Raw genomic sequence first — 19,243 nt, 5'->3', positions numbered from 1 at the left:
TTTGTTGTGATACAGACAAACCTCCATAACACACCTAGCCCAGCCAAGATAAATTACCTGTTAGGATGGGCGGGGGAACAAAAACCAAAATAAAACCCATAAAACCAAGCTACTGGATTTAAAGACAAGATGGGCAGAGTCCTTCTTCATATCTATTTTTTTTATTTATAGCATGGGACTAATAAACTTTAAAATGTGAATATTCCAGCTGATGGGGAGGTTTGACCCCAGGAGATGCTGGGATCAAAAAACCCCACACCTAAAAAAAGTGGGGCGGTGCACATGGCGGCAATGCGTGCCACCCAAAACCAGAGCTTGGCCAGCTGAAGCCATACTCTGGCAGCTAGCCAGGCTCCCTGCTACAGGAGTGCTGCAGCTGCAGCTCCCAGAGGACCCCAAGTAAGGCTGCTGGGGCCAGCACAGTTGCTGGCCTCAGCCTCCCTTACCCCACCTGGGGCACAGTGTACCATTGCTACTTGTCCCTGGGGAAACACACATTCCCACTTGTGGGGACGCACCAAAAGACTGTATTATTTGTACTCAATTGTGCATACAAATCTTGATTTGCATAAATATTTTAATGCACAAATATATTTTTGTAAACATTTAACACACAGTTACAAAATAGAGAAAAACAATTCCATACCTGGGATCATTAATGACTTTCACAAGAGCTTCATACAATTCACCCTCAGTAATTGTCTTCCAGTTTAATAATATTCCCATGCCTTTGGCCTGCACCCGGGTCATAGTATCATAATGGTCTCCAAAAAGGGGAATTCCTACCACAGGCACTCCGTGGTACATGGTTTCAAAAATACTGTTCAAACCACCATGACTAAGGAAGGCTTTAATGTTAGCATGACCTAAATAGGAGAACAGTGAGGTAAAGGAAAGAAAATGCTTTACATACATGAGTATATTATAGTCGTTGAAGCTAGAAATGTAAAAGGCCAATTACTTCATTCAGCTTCAGCTAATCTAATGTGAAAACCAACAGGAAATATTTTACTAAATATATCCTGACAAGTGTCAACTTTCCATTGCTTTGATTAAAGAAGGTATATTTAGTTGCTCAAACTAGGTAAACATATACTTAACCATCTTCTTAAATCAAGGTCACAAGTATTTTGTAATACATGTTCTCTATTATCTCATAATCTAATATACAAGATAAGGTATATCAACAATGCAAAAATATCATTTTACATTAGTGGTTAAAAATAACTGATATAAAGCATCTACTGTTGGCTGGCTAGTGTTGATTACTACCATTGGTACACCATTTTAAATACATTGGGGATACTATTTTTACTCCTAACGACTCTTAGAAATTTAATGACACCACTGTGGACTCTTCTTTTCTCTTATGGGGCTTGCTTTGGGATGGCATGGTCTAACTGTAATATTATTTTATCAAATGGTGCCAAGCTCTAGTAGTAAAGCCAGACTCAACCCCATATTAGTCAATTAATTTCCGCACATTTTAAATGCAGATAGCTAAGTCACTAGAAATATGAGCAGGGAACTGCCTAACCAACAGGAATGCTGAAGAGGCAGACTTTTCAAAAATCCTGCTTCTGGTTCAGACATTCAGGGCGTGTCTACATGTTGCCCTACAGTGACATAGCAACATGATATGTCACCATACGGTGAGCTACAGCAACTTAGCCATCACATGTATAGCGCGCTGCTAGGGCGATCTAGTGGCAAAATCTACCCAGGCGCCATGTACATGGTGCAATTACTGCCTGTTCTGCACCATGCTTTAGTATTTCCAAAACGACGTACTAAAGTGCAGCAACATGTAGATGTGCCAACAGTGTCCTACTTGCAGTCTTGAGTTTAATGTCTATATGGAATTAGGAACCTACGTTTTCCCTTCATGTGTGGATATTTGAGTGACTGACTCTTTTCTTTAAATGAATGGCTGGTGATGGTGTTACCTGGTCTTACAGAACAGCCTAGATGTTAGAACATGATCCAAAAAATGGGCTGGAGGCCATTCTCAGCCTGATCAAGGATGGTGTGTCATAACCACCACACTCTAGGACAGGCTGGGTGGTACACTCTTGACCCCCCACTCTCACCTCTATTTAAGGTAAACTACTGGACAGACAAGATTTCCAGTGTTATAGGGCTAGGAAGACAGCAAGCAAGACTGTAAGAAAATCTACTTTCCAGTCACTGATGCAGGGTTATAACCAATGACTGCCTAATGCAAAAATGTATATGCCATCCTGGAATCAGGGACTGGAACCCAGGACTTCACCTTCCCAAAAAGATGCTTCATCCTGGTATTTTAAATAACTGATTTTACAGTAAAATAGTGTTAAGCGTCTGAACTGTACACATCCTGACTAAAAAGATTCAGCTACTCCACTGCGTACTCACCAAGGAGGTCATTTTGCGGTAGCCATTCTATAAGTTTTGTATTGTTTCCTAAGTTCTTCGGTTTGTTTCCTGAAAACCTAAATTAGACATGAGGCAGAATTATTTCAAAATGAATTCTCAAAACTCTGAAATTGATAGTCTTGAAACATACCATCAAATTAACTGGTCCCTGATTTTTTAATAGATCTTCACCCCATGTAGACAGGACTTAATTCAATTTTCATATAATGTAAATATCTCAGCCACACAGCTGAAATACTGTAAAGTAACTGTCCAAAAACTACAGAATGATTCCTTAATTACTCAATTTTCCTGTACTATAGTTGGCAGTGTGTGTGCGTATGCATGCGTGTGTGTAGTTCTTTTGCAAAACTGGTGTAATATACAAATCCTTCTATTCTGATTGGCTGAAGTCTATTCTTAAGCAGAGCGGGACATTTCCCTAGCTCCACTATAAGCATTCTCTGATTACTACTATCATTTATATTCTTTTACTAAGAACTCCTGAATCAGCATGTCAACAGCCAACAGGTAGCTCAACATTTGAGGATCTCTCAGCTTTTCAATTTAACCTATCTCCTGATACTAATTTAATTTGAAAAGGAAATGCTGTTAAAAGGTAGGAGAAGAGCATAAGCTAAGTCAGCTAATTAGAAAAGATACTAGTAAAGACACTAGGGGGAATCATAATTTCAGGCAGCCATGTTTGCAGTGAATACTGCTTTCAAAGGAGCTGGAGGTTGTTAGGTACATAACTCCCTTTGAAACCCCAACTCAGTTGGGTTACAGTTCTAGTCTGTAGGAATATATATAATGAGTCTTGAAAATGTTTAAAGATTTATGGAAGTCACACCCATTTAACAGGAGAGATGGACTCAGGACTGCACGATAAGTATGTGAAGGTGTCCTCAGTTAATTTGGTAACAACCATGTAATGGGTTAAGGCTCTTTGGCTCAAAGAATATAGTTTTTGCTTTGTAAGTAATAAACATCCACATATTACCAGTAAAATAATGTATATGTTGTTTTAGAATTAAATTACACTACACACGTAATTTTTTTAATGCTGTGCTATTTATCTCTAAATTATATAATGTAAAAAAAGTCACAATCTTTGACTATAACTTTATGGAGGAATAATACGGGAAATTTACCTCATAAAATTGTCATTTGTTATACTTCTCTTCCTCCATTAGACAACAGAAAAAAGGAAGACAAGCAGAAATGGGTTTCCACTTAAAATGACTTAGAAATGTGAATTATAAAGGAAACAGTCCAACCGCTCTTTAGCCAGAAATAGACTTCCAAAGGTGACTGATCAAAAGAACATAAAGACCAGGGACAATATATTCAAATTTCTCATGAGGTTAGGCTCCTAAATTCATACTTAAACAACAAATAAGCTATCCTACTTTTTTTAATTGCTGAATGTTCAGCAACTCCCTGTAAAGTCAATGAACACCTAACTGTTTTACCTTTCTAAATATCAAGTCACTCAGGTGACTAAAAAAAAGCTCCTGTTTTTTTTTTGAAATACTGACTCATCACTCCCACTCCAAGAGAGGGGAAGACAATCTCTCAGCTACAGGGAAGATGAGGTTAAAAGAACCTGATAGAAAAGAGGTAGTGATAAGAAATGTGCAACTTATGACAAACCAGTTAACAATAAAGTATTCTTCTAGTTATTCATCTCTTTATCTCCCCAAAAGGAAAATTTATTGACAGATATTTGCAATATAGAGCTGAAAGCCTTTTGAGAGATTCATTTGTAAGCCAAGCTGCTCAGGAAATGCTTTGTAAAAATTTTTCCCATGTAAAATTTTGTTGAATTATTCTCATATACATTTTCCAGGGAAAATGATTATAACAATTAGAACATGATCTTAAAAACAGTAAGGTTTTTCAATTAAAACTTAGTATCTGCTATAGAAAGCAGGCTCTCTTCAGACACAATAATAAGTTTCGTCAAAAACCCAGTTTTCTGTCTAAAAACAGTTTTGCCAGAAACCATTCATTTGGCCCTATTTTTACAACCTGAGGAAGAATAAAGAAAATATTCATCTGCCAATCATGACAACTTTTTGTGGGGAAGCCTGAGGGCTCCTGTTTCCAGGTGAAGAAATATCCTTCCTCAACTTTAATAATGTTTGAAAACACATAACAAGCACATCTCCACTGAGATTTGTGAAACATAATTTTATGCCTAGGTTTATCCCTGAATTGTCAACCAACATATTTCAATATAAAATTATATGAATCTTACCCAAAATTATCTTGGTTACAATTGGTTAAGACAGGGGTATCAAATATACGGTCCCTGGGATGGATCCAGCCTGAAGAGCCCTATTATCTGGTCTCCAGTACTGTCCTTGGGTTTGAACTGACCTAGACCAGCCCCATGAATAGGGCATGGGACAGGCACCACATATGGCACCCTCTGTAAACTGTCCTGTATGAGATGCCTGCCCCAGGCACTCCTGGATATGTACCTCACATGGTGCTTGCTTCAGCTGGTCCAGGACCAGTGCTGTACATGGTGCCATAGTCCTCAACTGGCTAAGGCAGGCACCTGCATGTGCAACACAGTTGTGCACTGGCTACTGGGGTTGCCTTGTACAGGACAGATCCCAGAGCGGCCAGAAAGGTCACCATAGGCCACATCAGGCACTGCATGTAACATGATGCCTGCTCTCATCAATCTGGGATCTGTGCTACGTATGATGCCTGCCCTGGCCTGACTGTGCCACCCCAGCATCCATTCTAGACACTCTGGGATGCTGGCCACATGGAAACGCAGATCCCACAGTGGCCAGAGTGGGTGCTGGATCTGACACTAGGGGGAAGGATGGAGGGAGCGGTCCAGACTCCATGTCACTCATCCAACCCATGGGGCTAGACGAGTCTGACACCCCTTGGTTAAGAGGAATGTAATAAGGTATATCAACTCCTTCCAGGCAGAGAGTGATTTTGGGTAGAATGAAGAGTATAAACACCTTTTTGCAGCAAACAGCTAGTAGCGAGAAGAGGGAGGAGTGAGACAAGTCCTGAAATTCTACTTGTTTTAGTGGGTGGACTGATGGAAAAACCCAGTGGTGGTAGGAAAACCTTTAGAATGTGTCAAACCTATTCTAATGCTGCTGATGTGCACTGTTTGAAATAGGAAAGATGTTATTTCTCAGGAAGCACTGGGATATTTAAATAATCTTTCTGGAGGAGCAGGTTGTGAATGTGATGGAGAGGATCACAATTTGTTCACATTGTATCCTAAACTATTGTACAGTATTGTTATCTTTTGCCTCAAGTATTGTTGCATTTCTTTGGTGTAGGAATGAATCTAGTTTATCTTTCTACATGAAAGACAATTTGTAAGTGTTGATCATCTATATTATAGCTCTCCATCTGGCCCTGTTGAAATGGATCAGCAGAAGTTCTGTATGTTTAAAATAAACTGAGTGGAACAAAATTAGGAATTGTTCTGATACCACCAGAGTGAAAATTATTCTACAGCAGAGTTTCTGGGAAAGTGGGGTAAAACCAAAACATATTAGATGGATGAAATTAAGAGAACCACCCCCCACCCTTGAAAAAAAGTAGTAAGAGGAGCCAACGGTCCCGTTTTAATGAAGTTAGCAGATTATATGAGAATTCCTTGTTGAATATCCAATATCTTTGGATCCTTACAGAGTAATTGTTGAGGCCCTGGTTAATGCTAGCCAATTTTCTGGCATGCTTTATTGTAAGACGTTGTTTGACCTTTCTTGATATGCTGCATTAATGAAATGGATTCATTCTCAACTCTTCAGACTACTAAGAATGAAAATAGTCACAAGGAATGGAAAAGACCAATATGGTATGGTTTATGTCATGGGTTTGCTACCAGGACATGTCAAAATCATTTGTGAGAGCTGGTAGACAAAGTCATTCAAAGATAAAACTGGTTTACACCCAGGCCATAGAATCAGAGTCAAAGTGATTCTGCAGTATATATTATAGAGCAGTTCTGCTCCAAATACAATTTCTTGACTAAGCCAGGATCAAAGCTCTACACAGATGATCTAAGCAAAAAGAACCTTTCTTTTCTATGGGTAAGAAGCACTGCAATATGAACTTCCCTCTTTTCTTCCATCTTTTATGCATGAGGTCTAGAATAAAAGACAGAAACACAAGTGAGCTGTACAGTTCTGGAACTCTTTTCTTTCTGGAAAAGAGTGACCAAGTGGTTTCCAGATACTAGCTTTCACTGTCAAGCTATGTACCTCTTACCTTACATGAATATATGGATATACTGGCAATAAATAGTACACATTTATTGTACACATTTGTTCTTTAAAAATATGTCTTCAGTTTTTGCAGTGCTATAGTCAGACTTGGCTATCTAAAAGTGGGCTTACATTTTCCAAAATGAGACTTTTTTTCCAAAATTAAGACAACCTTTAGCAGACTTCTAGATATAACAACCTTAGATTTTTGCTTCTAATATGGAAATGTTAATAAAGGCATTATAGGAAAAAAAAGAATGGGGAGGGGGGACAACACACTGGATCACTGTGCTTATTGCTGACTGGCAATAATAATAAAATGTACTTAACTACAGTGGAAATGTTCATTGGCTATGACAGTAGGAGTAGGATTGCCTGCGGAAAGGCAATTCGATAAAATTTAAATAGGGTGATGTCCCCCATTCTGAACAGACTCAATAGAAAAAAAGACTCAGCAAATTTTTGTAGTGCTTTTCCTGTCCTAACATGTTATCTTACATCACTGCCTGGTGTTGAATGGCTAATTAATTTAAACATCATGACACCTAGAGAAAGGGTGGGTCCATAAACTCAAACCAGAAGATAAGGGTTTTTTTCTTTCTTTTTTTCTTTCTTTCCTTTGTTTATTTTTTTTTAAAGATGTAAAGCAGAATTCCCCACACTCTCCAACCTTCAAATCTATTATTACCAAGCAAGCTAAGAAAGATAAATGCTTCTGGATCAGTTTAAGACATGAGACGTTCCTAACTTTCTGAGTCAGATGCTTGTTTAGAAAAAAAATCTCTACATCTGTGTAATGTTCCTGTTAAGGACTGCACATAAGTGAAAGCTAGAAGAGACCATGGCTTTCTTCCATGGTGTTTTACAGACTAGAATGAGACAAGGAAGAGAGGAAACACATGCAAGAAGGTGCAGACAAGGAAGAGACTTGATAACGGAGTAAAGTGACACAGAGATAAGATAGGAAGTAAAGGGGAAAATGGGTGGATAAAAAAACTGAGGAATAGTAAGCAGATGAAAAAATTGCTGAGTGGAGGTGGAATTCCTATCTGAAATAAGTCTTATGATAGTCCTTTCTCTGTTCTGTAATGTTTGTTTCCCTGGTTCCTCACCAAGGTGAAATCAATAGAATGTCATTCTCACTTCCTAGTATGAAATCTCTGGCCAGCAAAAATGATTAAAAGTCCAAAGTACTATATCCTCATATAAACTCCTTTCCTCTGGCTCCCCCATATCTTCTCACAGTCTGTCATGTTATTCTTGTCTTGATAACTGCGCAAGTATATAACCTTATTATGCTTTGCCAGGAAATTGCTGCCCTTCCTTGCCACAAAGACACTGCAGTAATTCTATTTTCTATGAAAAAGTACAAAATAGAAGGAAAAATTAACCCTTTAATGAAAAAGTTATAAAGGCAGTTTTAAGAGGTAGGAGGGGAGGTAGGAGGGGTGGCGCTTTAATTAGAGCATCTCTCTTTAAACACCTCAGCGTCTTGTGTATCAGCATCCCCGTGCTTCCAAATGCTGACAGGGGCATTTGCACTAAAGCTTGTTTGACGAATTTAGTTCAAGCGCCACTGCCACCACTTTTTTAATTTTGGGACACTGATACATAAGACGCAGGAGGCTTCTGGAGTACAGTAATCACCATGCTCCAGCAGACTTGATTAAAGGAGTCTGTTCTGATGCGCTGTAGTTCTAGAGCATTGGAGCAGCATCCGCCCTTAAGATTCTTCCTGATACCTGGGGCATCTAGATTTTGGGTGCATCTACATGTGACACTACAATGCCATAGCAATGTGCTACGGTGATGTAGCATCTGCAGGCATCTACATGTGACCAGCAGCTACTTCACCATAACGACAGGCTCCCCTAGAATAGTGCACCGCTATGGCAAAGTAGCTGTTTAAATAACTGCACTGCACATACAATGCACGTACAGTGCAGCATGGAGTGTTACTGTCCTTTGGAAGTACTAAATCATGGAGCAGTAACTTCATCTCCATAGTGACATGTGCCCATTGTGTCCTATATTTGATTAGTCTCCAAAACCAACCCAACTGAGTAGAAAGTGACTATTCTTCAAGTTTACCTCAAATGCATAAAATGTTGTACAGCTTACCTCCAAATAACTCTCTGAGGCAATCTTGCCAGGGCTTGCGCTAACTTATTTGCTATATCTTCTGACAAATATTTCACTCCAGCTCCAAATGAGACAAGGACAAAGCCATTTTCATTAGCACCATTCACCCAGCTTTGGAGGTCCTGTTAAATCAGAAATTTACAGTCAGCACCATAAAGCATAAATGTGATTTAGAATAGAACTAAAATTACCACTAAATACTAAAAACTTTTTTTGGTCACTGCACTACTGGATAATCCAAGCCCCAAAAGGAATTTTAATTTTATAAGTTAAGAGATATAATGAGCTGGGGATTCAGATAACATAAATTATACCAAGACTATTAAATTTCTTCTGAGGTTGGGTATAAACTTCTTAATTAACAGTCTGTTTAACAAGTGAAATGATTCTTTCCTATTTGGTCAGAATCAACAAATATATACATATCCACGTAAAAGACTTGTGTTTGACTAGAAATAAATAGGTAATCCATCTTTATGCACATGAGTAAGATGCATAAAATGTATGAATGAAATCTCAAAATCAGGTTTGGTATTTGACCTCAGTGAAAGAAAAAAAAGGAACTTTAGATAGGTGTGTTTGTTTTTTTACTATAGTACTACAAGTGCATCTACACAAGCAACTAGAGATTTGGGGAAAGGGACTGAACAACATTTATAAGAAGAAATTAATAGTACTGTACAGGGACAAGTTTCATTATACAAGAGGTTTTGTTTACGGTAATCTCCAGAGATAATCAAACAAGGTGAAAGATTCTTCATCTTATTCACATAACTGCATAGCTTCCAAGAAAACAAATTAACAATATTATAAAATAGCACTCTCCAAAATCAAACTTCCTGCCTTTAGATCCAAAACCAATAGAAAATCCTAACTTAACTTAAATCAAAGCAAAGCTTCCTTTGATTCAATGGAGTCAGAATTTTATCCTGAAAACTGGTGGTGTTGACAGGGAGAGACCAAATCTCCAAATTTCTGCAGTTCTTTCCTCAAAGTATGTATTACATAAAATATGGCTCCCTAGGCAAATAAACAGCCAGTGTTGTTATACTTAATATGTTTTACTAGTGTTCCTTTACTTGCTATACATATTCTGTAAATAGAAACCCCTTCGTGATAACACTTTCAAAAACTTCTTTTGGTATAGACACCTATAATAAGCAATGTACCAATGGAGACAGTGGAAGCTTAGTTAAGAATTGGTTAAGAAGTGTTTTTTTTAGATTCACCTTGTTTGTAGTACAAGCTATTAAATCTGCAGATCCCCTGTGTATGACACAGGATATATGCTGTACATTACAAAACAAGTTATAGGGTACATGACTAATAGATTACAAAGTAAACCCACCACCAATCTTTAACTGTTTACCAATAAACTGCAGTACAGGCAAGGATATTTCTTTTAGTACTGAGCCTGATTACTCCGCTAATTAATTTCCAGGTTATGGGCTTATTTGTGCCAGCAGAGGTCCCTAGTGAAAACTCAAGAGAAGTAGTTTTCTGCTATCCCCTCCCTTCCCAACCAACAAAGGCTAAGCTAATTAAAGTTCTGTTCTCTTGATACAGTTGTGTCTATACCAGGAGTTTTGTTAGTTTAGCTACACAGGCTAGGGAGTAATTTTTTCATGCTTCTAATTGACATAGCCAGCAAAACTCTGTACTACTGATAAAGCCTAAGCCAGCATTTGCCTTTGAGCATTGTAGGCAACAGTGGACACATCTACACGTGAAATTAATGTGAAGCGATAAACTCTGGTGTATATTGTGCCAGAGTTTGTTCCTCCTGGACACTGTGTTTACATGTGTGCCTGGGTCTGCAGCATGTTGAGTTGGACTAAAGATGCCCTGGCTGTCAGGGGACCCGGGGTGTCGGCTTCTCAGACCGGGGCTGCTCCGTCCCAGCTCATCATGCTGCAGAGGGGCTGGATGGAGCATGAGGGTGCTTCAGTGCAGGGCTAGCCAGCAGGCAGCCCCCACACTGAAGCATCCTCCTGCCCCAGTCAGCCCTGTCAATGTCGACATGTGTGTTGCTACACAGAAAAGTACTCTGCCACAGGACAGTACTTGTATTTACCAGTAGTAACCTACAGTGGAGTTCATTAGCTTACTGCAGCATAATAGGGCCACATGTGTAGATATGAAGACTTTACTGTGGAGCTAATTAGGCAGCTCTGCAGTAAATGTGCCATGCAGACATGTCCAGGGCTTCCTTAAAACAAAAAGTCTCTCCAGATATCAACACAAAGCCCTCCCCACCATTTCTGAAAGAGGTGGTGATGGTAAAGAAAGGAGCATGGCTTAGCTGCCCAGGAACTACTGAGCACCTTCATTAGTCAACCAAAGGAACAACAACAAATTAAAATTCACCTTTCCTGACCATGCAATAGCTTATTTTGTTTGTGAAGGAAAGTGAGCCTAGCAAGAATAAGACAGATCTTTTTAACACTGATACATTCACCCTCCCAAAAGAAGAGACATCTACATTTTAAAAACATAAAATCATAGAAAGCAGGGCCAGAAGGGACTTCCAGAGGCTATCTAGTCCAACCCCCTGCCTGAGGCAGGAGCATCCCTATCCAAATCATCCTATGTAATCTATAATCTAAGCTCTACATAAGATTACCATCAATCCTGACACAGCACAGACCTAACACCCTAACCTGCCACAGGTAAAGCAAGGGAACAGCAGCAGGCAATATCCTGCTTCTATAAAATGTTGTCAATATATTCACAAGAGATCCTGGGTAAAAAGCCATGCTCCACACTGAAAGAAAGGGAAACCCCCCACAGTCCATACCAATTTGACCATGGAATAAAATTCCTTCCTGACCCCAAATACAGCAATCAGTCTGACCCTGAGCAGAGGGACAAGACCCTGGCTACGGTCTCAGCATGAGCAGTGGCACACCCTAATCAAAATGCCCAGCCTTAGATGTAGCCAATACCCAATGCCACTGAGGTGGGCCTAAAAACACCCTTACCCATGTAGCAGAAAGAGGGGCACAGGGGCAACCAGCAAAGCCCAGAAACACTAGAAATACCATAGCCATAGGTACACCTAGATCATCCCTGGCTAGTGGCTGCCCAACCTGTTCTTGAGCACCTCCAGTGATGGAGAGTCCACAACTTCCCTAGGCAGTCTTTTCCACAGCCTCACTATTATAACAATGAAGAAGTTTTTCCAGATATCCAATTTAAATTTACTTTGATGCAACTTCAAGCCACTGGTCAGTGTCTTCCTCTCCACAGCAAGAGAGAGAAGGAGTTTTCCCTCACCTTTATGGCAGCCCTTCAAGTAGCTGAAGTCTGCTATAATATGCCCTCTTAAGGACCTTTTCTGAGTGCTGAACTTTCCTAGCTCCTTACACCTCTCTTTATATAACTTGCTTTTCAAGCCCTTTATCATTTCTGTTACCTGCCTCTGGACCTTCTGTAATTTCTCCACATAGTTACAGTCTCAGCAAATAGGCCAGCTATGTATTACAAACTCAATTTGCTGTCACTAGGGATAATCACTTAGTGTAATTACAATTCTCATTACTACTACTATTATCATTATATACAGAATGCTAATTATTCATTTTCTTAGGAAGACAGTTTTGCTTTCACTTTCCAGAAAAATTGTAAGTTGTAGCTACTTTGTAACTGAGCCGAGTACAAGGAAAATGGACTGAGGGTAACAGACTGAGGGTAACATTTATTAATGTTTTGGACAATGGGACTGTGTGCACATTTAGCAGATTTGCAGATGACACTAAGTTGGGCTGAGCTGCAGATATGCTTGGAGGGTAGGACTAGGATCCAGTAAGACCTGGAGAAACTAAAGAAATGATTCAAAATCAATAATTCAACAAGGGCATGTGAAAAGTCCTGCAGCTGGGATGGAATAACTGCATGCACAAATACTGATTGGGAAATGAGAGGGATCTTGGAGTCAAGATCGACTCCAGGATGAATATGAGTTGCCAATGCGACGAAGCAATAGGCAGAGCCAACTGCACCCTGTCATACATCAACAGGGGCATCACTAACAGGTCCAGAGAGGTCTTGCTCCCCCTCTATGTCGCACTGGTCAGGCGGCAGCTGGAGTACTGTGTCCAGTTCTGGGCACTGCACTTCAACAAGGATGTGGAGAACCTGGAGAGGGTCCAGAGGAGGGCCACTCGTATGGTTGAGGGCCTCCGTGGCCAGCCCTATGAGGAAAGGCTGAGGGACCTGAATCTCTTCAGTCTCCGCAAGAGAAGACTGAGGGGGGATCTTGTGGCTGCCTACAACCTTATCAGGGGCCAGCAGCAGGGACTCGGGGAAAGTCTGTTCACCAGGGCCCCCCTTGGAGTCACCAGCAACAATGGCCACAAGCTAAGGGAGGATAGGTTTAGGTTAGATATTAGGAAGAACTACTTCACTGTAAGGGTGGCCAAAGCCTGGAATAGCCTTCCCAGAGAGGTGGTGCTCTCACCTTCCCTGGAAATCTTCAAGAGGAGACTGGATAGGCACCTGGCTGGGGTCTTATGACCCCTGCCACCCCCAGTGCTCCTTCCTGCCCGTGGCAGGGGGTTGGACTAGATGATCTGTCTAGGTCCCTTCCGACTCATTGATTCTATGATTGGCTAGGTCGCAGTACTGCAGAGAAGGACCCAGGAGTTACAGTGGACCATAAGCTGAATATGAGCCAACAGTGTACTCTTATTGCAAAAGAAAGGGGAAAAAAACCCCAAAACAAATTAGAACCCAAACAAAAACAAACAAACAAACAGCATACTTGGTTGTATTAATAGCATACTGGGTTGCAATCTCACTTGAAAATTAAGGGAAATGATTCTTCCTTTCTATTCAGCAGTGGTGAGTCATAATCATAGAATCACAGAAAATTAGGGTTGGAAGGGATCTCGGGAGGTCATCTTGTCCAACCCTTGCTCAAAGCAGGACTATCCCCAACTAGGTCATCCCAGCCAACGCTTTGTCTAGCCAGGTCTTGGAAACCTCACCTGAAGTACTGTGACCAGTTTTGGGCTCCACACTTCAAGAAAGATATGGACAGAATGGAAAGAGTTCAGCAGAGAGCAACAAACAAGATTAGACACCTGGGAAGCATACTTAGGCTGAAGAGCTAAAGTTATTTAATCTGGAGGACAGAAGATTAAGCAGGGACCTGGTAACAGTCTTCAAATACCTGAAGGGTGATTATCAAGAAGATAGAGACTTTTCTCTGTAGCTAGGAGCAATGGCCTCAGAATAGAGCAGAGGAAATTTAGGTTGGAGATTAGCAAGAGTTTTCTAAGCATAAAGATGGTCAAGGGCTGGAACAGACTAGCTAGAAAAGCTGCGGACTCTCCATTCCTGGAAATACTCTACAGCAAGTTAGACAAGCACCTAATGAGAATGACTTAGTGAGAGATGATCTTGCCTTGAGCAGGGGCTAGACTAGGTGATCTCATGAGGTCCTTACAGCCCTACTTTCCTATGATCCTATCAGCTTATTGTACGATCCTTTGTATTTTATGGCACTTACTGAAGTCTTCATTGTATATATATTTTAAAGCCGTAACAAACCATTTATAAATTACAATATTTCAATAGCTAAAATGGTATTTGATAATATATTAAACAATATCTGCTACTTTTGAAATATAGTTACCAACGATGCACATCAAAGAAAGAAAAGTTTTCAACTAGCAATAATCGCGCCTATTGCTCATTGGCTATGATACAAGTCTGAATTAGTTTTCCCAATGCTGTTTAGAACAGTAGATGTCAGAATGGTTCCCAGCCAAATCAACCATTAAGTACAATTCTAGGAATGATTTACGTACAAGAAAAACAGCATAAAAGGCTTATATGTACCCAGAGGTAGAGAGAAATACTGGGTCTACTGAACTCACTATGAGTTTTAATTGGCTTCAATAGGTTTTTAATCATTGGTTTGAAGTAATAACTAATAGAAAAGCAGCTCTAAAAGATGTCTGGTATTTGAACATACACTGAATTTGTCTTGTTGATTTAATGGAACCAAGTACAGAAACCCTTTTAAATTCATGGTAAGAAAAAGTCCTCCAGATGGACATAAAAGAGCCTTTAAGTGGCTCGTCCTATTTTTTTGTTATGTATAGCAGAACACTTATAATAAGGTCAACTGGTCATTCTGTAAAGAAAAGGAATGAAGTACAGGAAAATTCTTTATTGATTGATGCCAGTGTTTGATCTGGGATATAAAATAAACACCTTAAATATAAAGTATTAGTTTTCACTTAGAATGTCACAGATGGTTTTTCTTCTTTACAGGTCATCTACCTAGTTACCATGGCAGTTAAATTACAAAAAGACACTGCAAAACTTGAACCTTTTAGTTGACTATGGGAAAATAAGGTTTACATAACTGATGAAAATGCCATCACAGTATTCTTGGGAAGTTTTATCGGCTGGCTTGCAAAGCCCTTTAGAGTCACAGGAAAAAGAATGTCTCCACGCATTAGAAAGAGAAGAGTTGTTGGCTAAACAAAATTCCAAAACAAACCTGAGAACAATGTCATCAGGATAGAGAATAAAGGGGGTATTAAAAGCACAGACTCAAATCCTACTGAAACCATAACTTGTACGAGGCCCATTTCTACCACTTTTACAAGACAGTTTTGGTACTCACCAACAACAGACAGTACACACAAGCACAGGGTGGTGGTGAATGTTACTATAATGGGGACAGCAACTACAGAAACGTGTGGTGGACAACGAGCAAGGCTCACAGATCCATGAAGGAGACTATATTTTGGTGCATGTCACTCCCATAACGCACCACACAAAGTGGCTGACTGTGGACTTCCACCACACTGATCACATAAGAGTGATTTTACCTTGCATATAACTAATTTTTGGTATAAAAAGGGTCATTGCATAAGAGCAAATTCACACATACAGAACCAGTGTAAAGCGAAGGAAACCTGTACAGTAAAAGCTTGGTTATCTGGCATCCCCAGGGTAAGGAGACTGCCAGTTATGTAAAAAATTCTGGTTATCTGAAAATCCCCTGCAGAGGAGGGAGAAGGAAGGGGTGTGGTGGTGGCTGCACGTGGGTGGTGGGTGGCAGTGGAAGCTGCACACAGAGTCAGGCAGGAGGGGGTGACGGCAGCTGCTGCTACTGCTACTCTGCATGCAGCTGCCACATGCAAACTTCCCCCATCCCCCGCCTCTTCCTGTCCCTGGCCGGCCAGATGGAAATTCCAGTTAATGGAATTTCCAGTTAGTTAAATGCCAGATAGTGAAGATTTTACCGTACTTTGTGCAGAAATAGAGCGGAAAAAACACAAAGACTCTACATCTCTTGTACAGGTTAATCCTATCCGTCCAGGGTTCTTTAACATGGCTGCTACAAGTCAGCACCTTTCTACTTCCCTTTTTCATCTCAATGCATTATGCTGAGTGTACGCAGAACAAAAGCATATGTATGAGGGACTCTGACGTGGTGTGTACACTTTACTGATACTAAGCAACAGAAATGCCATATTCCGTGCATACATCTTGTAACAGCAAACACTACAGCTGGCATTGCTGTTTAAATATTTTTTCTCTTTCCCGATCCAAAAGTCTTACAGATGGTAAATCCTTCAGGATTCCCTAAGTATAGTTATATAAACATAATAGTTTGCCTAGTGCTCCTTTATTAAAGTTTGTTGTATAGTTCTTCTCATTCATTGCATGTCTGTATTTAATGAACCCAATGATCACTATACCTGGCACAACATTGTTTTAAACCTCCCTGGAATACCTGGGCACTGCTACAATATTTTGTGAAGATAGTGACTGGAAGGAACAAACGCTGAAGTGAAGAGCAGGAAATTCACAATCTCCTTGCAAAGTCAGTTTATAGACTCCAATAGCTTATTACCTCCACATTTCCTTCTTATAGTTTTTTTCCAGTACATCTTTTATATTTAAGAGCAGAAATTAAGTCCAAACAATCAGTATTAACATACCTTTAAGAATGCAAGTTAAATCTGTTAATAATAAACATTTACTGAGTAATGCTGTACAACAATATTATTTATTACTTTCTTATTAGTATATAGTGTAAGATGTGCAATTTAGCAGTTATAGTATGAACTTCGCATGCGAAAAAAAGACAATAGTACTTTATTCATGTCACACCTGGCTGAGCTGGAAATCCAGCACACTTCAGAAACTTTCTCACTTTGGAGTTTTGATCCTGGACCAGTATTGATCACTCTGATCAATACATTTATAAAAAGTTTTGTATAAAATTACTGGAGTAAAGTGCAAATACTGAGCTATATCTCACAAAACCCTTAGTCACACAAGTAATCACACTGATTCAACAGAATAATGTGTACTGAAGTTTTTAGTGGTAGTATTGCTATTTTATTTACATCTGCACTTGTTAAATGTAAACTTGCATCCCATCTCTGAGCATTCGAGAATACAATTTATTGGGCTGGTTTTATACCTGGGCACGTGCCTCTGGTATGCTTCCCCTTACTTGACACTACATGCTTGCTTTATAAAATAGGAATATTTTAAACAGTAAATGGCCATGATATACTACCAAACAGGAAAGAAAGGTCACTTTCATAAAAGCAGCATTTCCTCTCACATGATCTAAATATTAATATTTTTCAAAATGTTTCTTTGCTTGCCTTCCCTGTCAGACTAGAAGGAAATTCCCTGGGTGAAATCTGGGCACTACTGAAGTTACAAGTCAAATTTCTCATTCGCTTCAATGAGGCTAAGGCTGTTTTGTTAGTTCTGCTGGGTCATCTTGTATTTCTGCAGCCAAATCAATCTGACAGTGAGGTTTGCTACCACCTTCCTTTCTTTTCTCCATTTTAGATAATTCAGTTATTTCATTTCAGTGCACTTTAGAGAACATACACCTGTCAATCCCAAGTGATCATATACACTTGGGCAGAAACCACCAGTAAAGACAGCACTAATCCCTTATCCTCCCCCTGTCCAGCTGAAATATTCTCACCTAACACTGAGCACCATGGTCTGGGAGGCAAGATGAAACATTCTGACATTCTTCAAGAGCCAGATTAGATAACCAACCTCAACATCACATTTTAAAAGACTGTATGTCATTTACTTAAAACACTAACTCATCACACATAAAAAACCACTTAAGCTTTTGGGAAAGCGTTTTCCTGGGAAGTACTCCCAGGAGCTATTCCCTGGTTTGTCTCCTGCTCTTCTTTTCCTTTGTAAACTTCAGTAACTCTAGGTTGTCTCAGCTGTTTCCCTGTATACCTCTTTTTCTCTTTTATACTATACGCCAGGAGAGCCAATGACTTCTCTACAGGACTAAAGAACCTCCAGACTCAGCAGAACTTTTTCCACTTCTTTTAGGATGCAGTTTTGATTATATTAACGCTTTGAATTGGTAGCAGCTTCCTTCTAGGGTCTCTGGTGGTTTCATTTAGCCTGTAGGTTTGAATTCCTGCCCTCCACATCTCTCTCTAACTGTGGTATATGTGGTGGGTATAGTGTAAGACTTAAGTCTCTTTGGATGCATCTACACATGCATATTAATGTGATGCAAACTCTGGCACATATTGTGCCGGAGTTTATTCCTCCCGGGTGCCACATTTACACGTGTGCCCACGACTGCAGCACACTTAGCCAGGTTGGAGCACCCTGACTGGCATGGAACTTGTGGAGTCAGCCTGCAAGCCCAGGGCTGCTCTGACCTGGCTCAATGTGCTGCAGAGGGGCTGGTCGGGGCACAAGGGTGCTTCAGTGCAGATCTAGTCAGCAGGCAAGTACGCATACTGAAGCAACGTCGTGCCCCAGCCAGCCCTGTCAGCACCTACACATGCATTACTGTAGAGTTAAAAATTCCATCATGGGACAATACTTGTATGTACAAGTAATAACCTGCAGAGGATTTCATGAGTGACTGGTGCATTTCATGAGTAAACTGAGACGTTTAGCAAGGAGCTAACTAGGCAACTGCAGTACACTTCTTGTGTAGATACGCTCTGTGAGACTTAGCCAAGAATGATTCATTGGCTGTAGTTTCATGTTTGTTATTCCCATTCTATTATCCCTAGTTTTCAGGGCAGACAAACATAAATGGTTTGTTTCCACTTAAATGGTGTTCGGAGGCTGTGTCTACATGAGATTCTGACTGCCCAGTAGGCCTCAACTACTGCACATTAGGGTCACATGGCAGAAAGTATGACACAATGCTACTGCGTAGTAGTCATGAACTACTGCACAGTCAGCATCACAAAAAAGCCATTCGTTGGTGCGACTGTGCAGTAACTCCAGTTACTGCAGGACCTTGAATAATGGTGTAGGTCCCCTGCCGCCCACTTCACTCTGCCCATCTACCAACAGCCTGGTATTATCTTCACCCCTACCACTTTTTGGGTTTTTTGCCCAGCAGCCATGGGCACATTCAGTGCCCAAGAACAGCTGCCAAAAAAAAAAAAAAATTT

At 40.2% G+C, this 19,243-nt stretch overlaps 1 protein-coding gene across 1 annotated transcript in view; it reads right to left on the bottom strand.

Annotated features, from left to right (window-relative positions):
• Nucleotides 1-19,243, bottom strand: part of UGT8 (UDP glycosyltransferase 8) — a 47,950-nt gene that overhangs the window by 4,523 nt on the left and 24,184 nt on the right. The window contains exons 2-4 of the mRNA XM_019522022.1: nucleotides 8,775-8,917; nucleotides 2,395-2,471; nucleotides 647-866 (exon numbers count right to left, since the gene is read on the bottom strand). Of these exons, the coding sequence (XP_019377567.1) occupies nucleotides 647-866; nucleotides 2,395-2,471; nucleotides 8,775-8,917 (440 nt within the window). The remainder of the gene's footprint in view (nucleotides 1-646; nucleotides 867-2,394; nucleotides 2,472-8,774; nucleotides 8,918-19,243) is intronic.

Source organism: Gavialis gangeticus, unplaced genomic scaffold (genome assembly GCF_001723915.1).
Source record: "Gavialis gangeticus isolate Ggan-Ray unplaced genomic scaffold, GavGan_comp1, whole genome shotgun sequence".
Lineage (NCBI taxonomy): Eukaryota > Metazoa > Chordata > Crocodylia > Gavialidae > Gavialis > Gavialis gangeticus.
The sequence above is the reverse complement of the archived record's forward strand: the minus strand, read 5'-3'. Positions and strand labels throughout refer to the sequence as shown.